The 11,169-nt window shown below is 40.5% G+C and overlaps 1 protein-coding gene across 7 annotated transcripts in view; it reads right to left on the reverse strand.

Moving 5' to 3' along the window:
• Positions 1–9,603, reverse strand: part of GRIP1 (glutamate receptor interacting protein 1) — a 222,927-nt gene extending 213,324 nt beyond the window's left edge. For 5 of the 7 annotated variants that reach the window (XM_017733198.1, XM_017733199.1, XM_017733196.1 and 2 more), the window contains exon 1: positions 9,070–9,600. In XM_017733198.1, the coding sequence (XP_017588687.1) occupies positions 9,070–9,202 (133 nt within the window). In that variant the 5' untranslated portion in view covers positions 9,203–9,600. Of the gene's footprint in view, positions 1–9,069 lie in introns of all 7 variants that reach the window. The other 2 variants (XM_017733202.1, XM_017733203.1) reach the window with 2 other exon arrangements.
• Between the last annotated feature and the right edge of the window lie 1,566 nt (positions 9,604–11,169).

An 11,169-nucleotide genomic window follows, 5' to 3' on the forward strand; every position in this document is an offset into this window, starting at 1 on the left:
CTGCTTTCCAAACTGTAAATGCCACCAGACGTATCTAGATTTACTGACAACTGACCTGAGTGCTGCTGCTGCTGGCAGTGCTCTGCCATAGATCCAGGCTCTCTCCCAACTTTCCTTCACTAGCATTTTCTCATTTTCCCTAAACTAGGCTGTCAGATGCAACGTCCCTATCAGTGTGGCAAACATCCCTTTTGATTTCCGAGCATTCAGTGCTCATACAGCTGGCACCGCAGCCTGCAGCTACTGCTGTGACTCATCCCTTGGTGACCACACAACTTAATTGGGCTCCTACAAACGGGGTGCAGGTAGCAGGTCATCAGGGCTTTAAATTATTTCCTACTCCAACCTACAGAAAGCAAGGGCAAAAAGCTAGTATCTCTCTGTATTTAAAATATGTTTGCATACCATTCATTTTTTACTGCACTTATTTGTAATACATTGCAAATACTTTCTTTTCGCTTTTAATAGAGATGCTACCAGCTGACAGAATAGTGACAGGGTGCATTGTTAAGTGAGGAGTTTTACCCTTCTGGGAGAGGGACAATGTTATCAAAATAACATAGACCTGAGCAGTCACAGAGGTTGTTAAACACACCCAAAGGAAGCAGTTGCAAACAGACTTGAAAACAATTTACTGAATTAATACTTCAAATGGTATCTGTCTACTTTTGATTTCACTTTCTTTTTCACAGTTTCATTCAAACAGTATTTCCCCCAGAGCAGTCTTAAATCTCTCTTTTCTCCTTTCTGCTTTCCAAAGTTTGGCTCTTCACATGGTAATCTTTCCAAAGATAGTTCACCTCAAGTGTCTCTTCTCATCTGTTTAAAGTGCCCAGAGACAGCCAAAAAATAAATCTGGTTTCTCCCTCCTCTGTTCCACGGCTGCCCACAGTGTTCTCTCACAGTGTCAGCACAGGGACTTTTACTACAGAATGCACTGAAGTGATACATGTGTGATCAGATCCAATGGCCACTTGCCAAAATTTACTTCTGCATCTTAACTTCAAGGAGATTTTGGTTCATTTATAGCAAATATTACATCCAAAAGGTGTTGTTATGAAATTTCCATGGCATGCTAAACCCCAAGGAACCGTTGGCTCCATGTTCTCTACTGCACACATGTGCACACACACACGAACCATTAAAAAAGCAAACTGCAAGTTCAAGGTTTAAGAATTTCTCAGCTAGGCCTCCTTTTGCATATGCATTACAACACAATCTTTCATTACCTGATCTACTTCTTGCATGAGACCTCATTTCATTTAATGCCCAAAAGAAATTATTTTAACAACCTGATAAAGTATTTAAGACCTTGCTTTCCCCTCATTGCTCAAAGTGTAATTCCATGCCTTAATTCCCACCCACTATTCAAGCCCTTCTCTCTGGACAGACATTCATTTCAGCCCAAGTTCTTCTGTGGTGCTCATCACTGTAGCATTTGATAGCTTAGCAAACACTAATTTATTTTCACAGCATATCTGTGAAGGAGAGGTACCATTAACCTCATCTCATAGGCAGAGAACCAGAGTACAGGGAGATTAACATCAAAGGTATGCAAGAATTGAAAGGCTGCATCCTGAGATGCCTTATGGTTGGAATTTCAGACTACTGAGGCTTGTGTAATTTTTGTATATACAAACCAAACCTCCCTTGGCTACAGCAACTGGTGCCAGACATCTGCAAATTCATGCTCTCAAGTGAGAAAAATGAGGGATGAGCCCTGACAAGATTGGTTGCAGCCTCTGTCACACCAGCACTACAGCAGAAGTGATCAGGTCCTTCATTAAGCACTCTTTAATGAGAGGCCAAATGAAGGTCCTAGAGGCACCCTTAGTTCTGCTGCCTTTTAAATCTGGACTATGATCCTCCGAATAATGATTTGTGTATCATTCCCTGGGTTTCAGAAGGAAACTAAAAATCCTCTGAACAAAATCGGTAGCATTAAGGCGCCTGGGTCATGAGCAGTGTGGTCATCATGGGCCCCTGTACCCAGTCACAGCACAACCCCTGTGCTTTTCTGCTGAAAAACATTAAACAAAGTTGCCCACTAATTTCTGTACATATGACGAGTAGCACCACATTTGTCTTACAGAAATAATAACTACGGTAAGCAGGTGTTTATATTCATGACGGTGATTAATTACAGCTCCTGTCATGCCCCACTAACAAAACACAGCAATCACTCAATAAATGTTTATAATCTCATCACCATGGGACTTACATTGTTTCTTTCTTTGTTCCACTAATTGTTTCAAGTTTTCCATTGGAACTGAAGGCCAATATTAAAACTGACACCTCAGTAGTTGCTTCTACGTCTCTCTTTAATCTTAGTTCATAAAACCTGATATTTCATTCACTTCACAATATCCAAGGCGAAAAAATAATCACATCACTACATGCTCATGATGTAAACTGACAAAGCCAAGATTAAACCCAAGGACTTACACATCATTGCAGGAAGTAGGAAGCCCAGATCTCTCTGAATTTCTTTGTTTGAATGTGAACATCATATATTCCAGACAAGAAGATAAAAGGGTGCCAAATTCTCTAAAACACCAAAGTACAACCTTATACCAGCAGCCACTAGAAGAGCAGGAAGACCTAGAACAAGTAAATTTCTTGAGCAGGGACAATCAGGGTCTTGAATTATTAAGTAAAAAATAGGACTGGAAAGTAAATGAAAGAAAAGTAGCACAAAAATTGTATGCTCGTAATTGCTAGCAGGGAGAGTGTTTACACTTCATGCAAAGAATTATATAACTCAGGTCTCATTATTTCAGTGCCTTAAAATAAATAAGCTATTTTCCCTCAAGTAACTCCAAAGCAATGTTTTACTACCCATGCTCTGTGCAGTCCCAGGAGGCTAAGGGCCACTTGTAGAAGAGCCACAAAGGGTCATTTAAAAAAGCAATCTTATTACTAACAAACTTAAAACTGGCTGTTGCACCACAGTTTTAATGAAAAAAAAAAAAAAAAAAAGGCTTTTGTGGCCTGTTTCACATATAATGAAAATGTTTCACCAAAACCAGCACACACCCGCTGCCTGGCAAGAAGAAATGCATTGCTCCAGTTCTGCAGGGAACCCCACAGCCTTGGGTTTAGGTGCCTCACTGACACACTGTGTGGCTGGGTATCACACTACTGCAGCTCAAGTAACGACACTAATTTAATTATATTTGAATTATATAAACAACATAATGCAGCTTAAGCCACCCTTCAAACAGACTAAACATCCACAAACACAAGCCTCATCCCAAGGCTTGCGTTTTTTTACTAATATAAAACACCAAAGGAGTAAAATAAGATTTTAATATATGCATATTCCTTACAGGCTTAGAAAACCTAAATAATTTCATGGGAGGCTGAAGAGCTGCTAACTGTCTTCTTTTTATTACCTCCTCCTACTAGCTTGCTTGTCTATAAAATAAGAATAGTATGAAATTCTTCTCTTCCACTTGGGTTCCATGGGAAAGTACACTTTCACTAACAACCATGATGAGCAAGATGGCAGATAAATGGGATCCTCTCCAAAACACATACATACCTCACCAGAAGTCAAGCGATTCTCTGCAAGAAGATGGTTGTCATGAAATATAAAACTGCACTAGATGCAATGACCGATTGTTTAAAAAAAAACCAACAGTTTTTTAACCATTTTCAACATCTATGTGTGTTGAAGAAGATAAAAAAGCAAGAGAAACAGCATGAGGGTAGACCTTTATCCAATGCCAGCCTGAATTTTATCCAAAATGGAAAATATTGCAATTGTTGCATGAGAAGTTTTAGGGAAGTTTTAGCAGTGGAAGCAGAGACAATCACTTGCTACCGCTTTTGTTTCATTCAGAAAACCCTGAATGGGAAAGTTGACACTGCCTGTCCCAGCAATAAAGCTCAAATACAGCAGCTTCCTTTATCACCGTGGCTGGCCTGCGAACTGACACTGGATGGTAGCCCTGTGATGACAGAGTCTGTCTGCACATGGGCATCGCCCCCAGGATGAACTCGAGGTGCTGGGGCTATCCACATCTCAGGAAAGAAGTGGCTTATGGAAAACAGAAATACTCAAGAACTGCAGTCCATTAACGAAAATCTCCAGATTCCAACAATCATAAAGCAGTTATTAAGACAAAGGAAATGAGAAGTTTTAATAAATTTTAGTTATTTTTTAAAAATACTATTTTCATTGTGTTTTCAAAGCCTGCCATGTCCTCTCCTCAGGTTACCAAGCCTTTTTTTCTTGTAGGCTTCAACAAGTATTTTACCTTTACTTTTATGAAAGCTGAGATTTTACTGTACTGACAAGATCTGTGATAGGTGAAGTACAACCCCCACAAACATGCACATCCAGTTAAACTGCAAACTAGCAACACACAATCATTGTAAAATGAAAAGCAACTGTCCTGCATTCCTCACCCTTAATATCAATTAACATCTTTGCAACTTGAGCTAGAGATATTCAGTTCCCTTGTGTGACTCATAAAATCATTAACTCTTCTGCAACCCCAATCAAATCTATGAGATTGCTGCAAACAAGAACTATATGTACCAATTCACAAAATGGAGAAAATCTTGACAAGAGTGATGTTGCTACTGACCACAGCATTAAGAAACCATAGGCATGTCACTCCCCTTGGTGTTTTGTCTCATGTATTTAATACAGCTTTAAAACCACCTCAGGTATGAAACACAAAGACATTCACTCCTAACATTTTGGCAGCTATGGTGTGGGAGTTGTTGCACCGTAACACTGAGCTGTGTTGGAGAGTAACGCCCAAGCGGAGCTTTTCTGCTGACACCATCCCAATATCCCAATATATCATATCTACAATATTAATTTTAATGAATCATTCCCAGATTTCAGTCAACAAAGAGGACATTTTCAATTCTGAGTCACATAAAACCGTCAGTTTCTCCTTTTCTACCTTATTTGCTAGACTAGGAGTTAAATACCTTACCTTCACTTTCCAGTGATGACATAGGAGGGAGAAGGGCAAATTAATGGAAAGATCATCACATGTATTTAGGGGACGAATTCAAAGAGGTTGAGGGTCCTAAACTGAGGAACCAGTTCTCACATCAGAATTGTGAAATAATTAATAAACGGCATCAGAGAGGGAAATGATATGTGACTTCACTGCAGATGCAGACCATGGCATATTACTTTGTCTAACATATCAATGCTGTTGTTACACAACATACACTAGGCTTTGACAAAGGATAGAAGAAAGTTATTCATTGGACCCTGGTGACCAAATGGAACACTTTAAGGTCAAGGCTAAAATCATAAGACCTTTCAGGTTAGTGGAGGTTTACTAGTAGAATTCTTTAAACATTGCTTTTGGGATCATTACTTAATATTGTCATTGCATCTACATAGAAAGTAAAATCTTTATGCCAACAGACTATGCTGTGAACCATATTGAGAAGAACATCATCATCATCATAAGAACCACCAATGAGAAAAAAGATCTTTCAGGAGATGGATTACAGACACCAGAAGGAACATGTAAGACAAAATTTAAGACTTCTAGACCTGCATGTTTCATGAAACCTGTGAAGTTCCAAAATCGGTTGGAAGAAACCCAAATCCTTCCAAGTGTTTTGAAAAATAAAGACTTAGTGATTAAATTATTTTAGGGTGTGGGAAGAAGTGTTTGTTTTGGTCAGAGGTGACCAAGTCGGGCTGGGTCCCAAAACCACACTCCCACTCAAGGCTAGCTGAAACTCAAAGGTCTTGGCACAACACCTTGACTTCAGCAGTAGGACGTATGTCATCTTTGGGAGCATTCCAGGAAGTTCTGATATACAGCATTCCTGATGGTTTGCAGTCTCTGTAATAGTAAGTGCCTTTTTCATGCAAATCCTCATTATAAGGAACAGGTTCAATGACAGTGCCATAATGCTGCTCAAGATAAATATGATGCTTTTTAAAGTGTTTTATACAATAAGCACCAACTTGTCTGAGTAGGTTGGGTAGCAATTTCATCACCCACTATGTTCACACTGCAAAGTATCACTGAAATGAGTAAGATGCCTGCACTACTAATGTCAATATGTGCTTGCGTACCAAAATTATTACTTCAGATTTTCTAGCATTACATAGCACAGACACTTCAGAAAGATAGAAGAGCTGGTGTTGCATGTTAAAATAAGGTTAACTATTAACTGAACACAAGTGGATGAAATGTCCAAGAAAAAAGACATCTGCCTCAGGAGCTGGGGTATCTTTTTTTACCCAGGGAGCTTTAGGCAGCATTGCACATTCCCTTCATCCAGCTGCATCCCAATATGACAGCTAATATGGTCTTCCATGACAAAGTTTCAGAGAAATAAAGACGGTGTACCAAAAAGCGGGAGCAACAATATCCCAATATCCAGGCACAGCTGGGCTGAGGACAAACTAAAGCCACCTTTTTCCTGTGATTCCCAGAGGCCTATTCTGGTTTTAACTTTGTTGTCTTTGTTTGATCCTGTGGTTATTCTAATGCAGTTTCTGCATTTTCCATTAATTCTGTCTCCTCGTACAACACCCTAAGCCATATTACAAATGGGGGAAAAGAAACAGTAACAAGCTCATAAAGTGATTGTCTCAGACAATCTTCAAATGTACTGGCTAATTGGATATATAACTCATAAATGATGATGGAGAAGGGATGCCTAACAATGTAGAGAAAGGAAACTAAATCTAAAAAAGCTCCAGCTCCATTCAGTTGAATGAATAATAGGCATTTGATTTCATTAGCTCTGATATTCTAAAAATCGTACCAATAAATACAATCTTTCCTGCAAGCACACATTCTTCTAAGCAAACGACTGCAGAAGGAATGGCTATTAAAAGCTCTGCAATTACTCTAAATTTGTACTGTAAACAGTGTAACACCAGACCATAATTAAATTAAATATGAAACATTTCATTGTCCCAAATACATGCAATTCAATTTGAAGAGAGCATTTGTAGTAGCACCAGCAGCATCTTTTCAGATTTTGCACATTGCTTTAAGTAACTACCACACCTATCCAACCAAAACACTGACACATAAAGCACATGGAAAGACCACACAAAAGCACTTGAGGAGAAACTGTGCTTGAGATGGTATCTCTATAAAGACTGCATGGCTCGAATCTCCTGTGACTGCTTGGTTTAAGTAACTGTGAGAAGTAGCTAACTCCTTGTGCATCCAGCTCCATAGGGCTGCGTGCTAATTTGAGTTCAATTCAGTCTGAGTACTTGAACACTGTTGTAAACACCACTTCAAAATCTGACACACATTTCATCCAGTCTGAAATACTTACGACCTCCACAAGCAGAAGTGTATACATTCTTTCATTTTCTTAGTAGAGTAAAAGGAAAAACCTATTAGACATTTGGCTCAATCTTAGTGCCATACATTAAGTTAAGAGTTAATAATTTATTAATCATCATTCAAGAAATCCTTATTACATTTGACAGTTTTTGGAGGGGCGAGTTAATAATTTATTAATCATCATTCAAGAATCCTTATTACATTTGACAGTTTTTGGAGGGGCTTTGCTTTCTTCTTTAAAGGACCTTCAACAACAACAATCGGCTAGGGAAATATGTTGACATACGGCTTTGACATGTTCTTTTGATTTACATATTAAAGCAAGAAAAAGTTACATGCTTTCACTAACATATATCACTTTCAAATTTTTCACTGCTAAACAGATTTAAAATTTTTAGTTCTAGTGTAGCAGATTTTGTGTAGCAGACTTTATGTCACTATGTTACCCATTATGATGCAATGCCCCCCAAACAGGTCTTTTTCTTGCAAGAACTCCCTCTTAACAATATAGATAAATTATATAGTTTAACATTATCAGCATGATAAATTTTCTTAAAAGTGGAAAGCAAACAAAATTGTATCAACGAGAAGCCCAGTAAACAATCAATCACCCTACATTAATTGTCTTTTGGAGATAGGCAAGCATGGCACACTGGGAGAAAGCCAATAAGAACAATTCTTTTGTTTCCTAATTTTCCACAAGATAGCAGTTCTCTGGTGCTGTAAGGCACAATCACATTTCTCATTCTATCTTAAAACAAATGTAAGGTTCTTATGATTTATTTCAGCAAAGTGGAAATTGAGCAAAAAAGATACTGACAGTCACTCACATGGTACAGAACTACAAAAAAGTGCATCAAACTTCAGCAGCTCAACAAGGCACAGCTTTACTGCAAAGGTCCCAAATCAGTGGCCCAAACAGCAGAAACAGGCAATTTCTGTGCATTGCTGGTTCTACTGCTACCACCTTGCCCTGACAATGCTGCACAAGACCCCAGGCAGGGGCTGAGCGTGGCTTCCCTCCCTCCTACCCTCCCTGTGGGCACCTCTGGGCACATCCCCTCCTCCAGAAGACCACGGCACACCAGCAGCTCTGCAGCCTGTACAGGCACAGTGGACAAACTCTAAGAAGCTGCAGGGTCCAGCACACAGTTCACACAGGGACTTCTGAGCAGGTGGTTTATTTTGGTTTTGGCAGAGCTGCTGAGTGCCAACATGTGAGTGCCAGCAAACAAAACCCCCACTTAATTCTCCAGGAGTGGTCCTGGACCTGCAGCGAAGAACCAGCCCACTCAATTTACTCACTACTGAAAAGACCAGGTCACAGCAGAGACTTAATAAACCGACTCTCCCTCAATACCAAACATTAATCATCAACTTCAACTTACAAATGAGTGCTCACTGCCTCTGTAGTGCTTTAAAAATACCCACACAGCTTTCCGAAGGCACTCTACAAGGGTTGCCACCACCCTACTCGCTTCTCAACACAAGTGTTTTAACAAAAGGTTTCCAGCAGTCAGACTGGATTAACTGCATCTGAAATCTCACCAGGGTCTGCAGACAGACCCTCTTTACTTTGAGAGCTTCTGTGCTGCTTTAGATGCTTTGTATTGTTCAGCAGCAGCAGAAAAAGCCCTCACAGGAACTGACTTTTAATACATATATGAGGCTCAGGTTCTAGCAAGGGAGGAATATTTTTTGCGTTTTTGGTAAGAACGTATCCCTTATCACAGCCAAAAGAAAATGAGGTTATGCAAATACTTACTTCGAAAATGTTCTGAGGCATAATAGTAGACATCCTCATAGCCCTCGTGGTAATCCTCCTCTGGCCGGTACTTTTTGCCTTTTCTTCTTCTCGATCTTCTTATCTGCTTGACAAAGCCCAAGAAGCGCTCCATCTCCCTCCTCACTCACAGCCCCAGCCGGCAGCCCCCTTCGCCCTCTGCTTCACAAAGAGCTGTCCCAGCATGAATCAACCGCAAGCACCGGAGCAGAGCTGCAGCTCCCACCAGCCGCTCCGGTACCATTAAACAACCCCTCCCTTATCTCAGCTGTGACTAGGAAGCATACTGTTTTCCCTTTTAAAAATAAAAAGGGATACACACAGAGACACACTTTATCAAATCTATTGACTGGAATATTTCCACCTGAAAATAAATAAAGGGTGAAAGCATTGAAGAAAAAGGAGAATTTCACAATTCCAAGCTGTTATTAAGCAGCAGAGGACAAAGTTGAAGAGACCTGCTTGCCAGCAAGGGGAAGCCCAGCACTGAGAGCTCCCTATCCTGTGTTTCCATCATTTGAAGAGGGGCTGGGAGGCGGGGATAGATGTTAGTCAATGGACTGAACCATATCTCAAGGCAAAACAGGTTTCCATTCGCCAGTTAAATGCTGCCCTCATATCTACCCGGGCACAGCCTCAGGAGCGTGTTTGATTTCATTTGTTGTAAGAAGAGGAAACACGCCAATCCATTTCTGGCATCTCATATGCTGGATGAATAAACAGCAAAGTGGTTTAATCCGTACACACAGCCCACTCACCGACAAGTGTGTGCCGAATGTGTTAATTGGAGCAGCAGGGAGAAAGCTCGGCAGCTGTTAAAAAATGACACATGTACCCACCGGGCATTAGTGTATTCTAATCACTGCTAGATCTAAACACTAAAAGGCACTCCACAGACAGGTCTCCTACAGAGCTGGCCAGGGTGTATGGCAATAGGCAAACAAAGGAAGCGACATCACAAGCACACTATGACAATACTCATTTCAAATCCCAGCAGAGTTCAAAAAACTTTAAAATTAAGGTGCGTCAGATCATCCTTGGCACAGGGTGAGAGAAGCAAAAAGCCTGAAAAGGCACTGGCTCTCTTCTCTTGCTGCGTGCCTGAAACCCACATTCATTCCCTAAGATAAGGCTGGAATTTCATCCGTGTTTCCGATGAAGTTTCCCTCCTGCACAAAAACAAAAGCAGTGACTGCTCAAATCCTATCACACTGACATCTGTCAGGGGTTTTTTATCATAACCACGTTCCCACAAGCCCAGTAAGGTCTCTAGTCCAGCAGGACCTCTCCTGTCTGCTGGTACAAGTCAGGGATCAAGCAGTCACCTCAGTCAAACTATGTGCTGAACATGGTCACTTGCATCCAGGCTCCCAAGAGATACCATTTTGCACTTAAAAGGAAGTCAGAAAGTCTTCCTGTAAAACAGATTTTACAGGTTCATCATCTGGAAAAGGAAGAGCACGCCGAGAATGGATTAGTTTCTGGTGATGCAGACATTTCAGTGAGTCTTTATTTTGCAAAGAGGAAACCAGGGCACTGTTTTCAAAAGCATAAAAGAAGTAAAGCAAAAACCAGGACTGTAACTTAGCAATTCTGTTTTGAAAGAAGTGAGCAGAGATTGATCAATATTAAGTCAGAATTTTCTCGTTTTGAAATGTGACCGTTGTAAGTAAAGGTCAGCTAGACCTCATATCTGAGGATCCTAAAACACACACACACACTGAAAGCTGGAACTGGAATTCTTTTGGGCTTGTTCCAGCTTTCCAGATATTTTAAAACAATATTGTCACAAACCCATACTCATTTTATCCGTAAAAGCTCAAAACGCCCAGCATGCTCCTACCAAGCTCCCCACAGGAATACAGACTCATCCTCCTTGACCTCACCAGCCCTGCTTTCCCGCTGTGAAAATGCAGCCGCTGTCGCTAGCTGATGAACACCCCCAGGGCACCACCAGAACTATTTTTAGTGAAACTTCTATAAGGAGGTTGTGTTTCATTACAAGTCTGTTTTTATCACACAGCTTTCAACTTTCAAATGGTAAAGACCTTAGAGGAATATTACAGGCATATTACCAAAAAT

The sequence above is a fragment of the Corvus brachyrhynchos genome, unplaced genomic scaffold (genome assembly GCF_000691975.1).
Source record: "Corvus brachyrhynchos isolate BGI_N302 unplaced genomic scaffold, ASM69197v1 scaffold32, whole genome shotgun sequence".
In the NCBI taxonomy this organism is placed as follows: Eukaryota; Metazoa; Chordata; class Aves; order Passeriformes; family Corvidae; genus Corvus; species Corvus brachyrhynchos.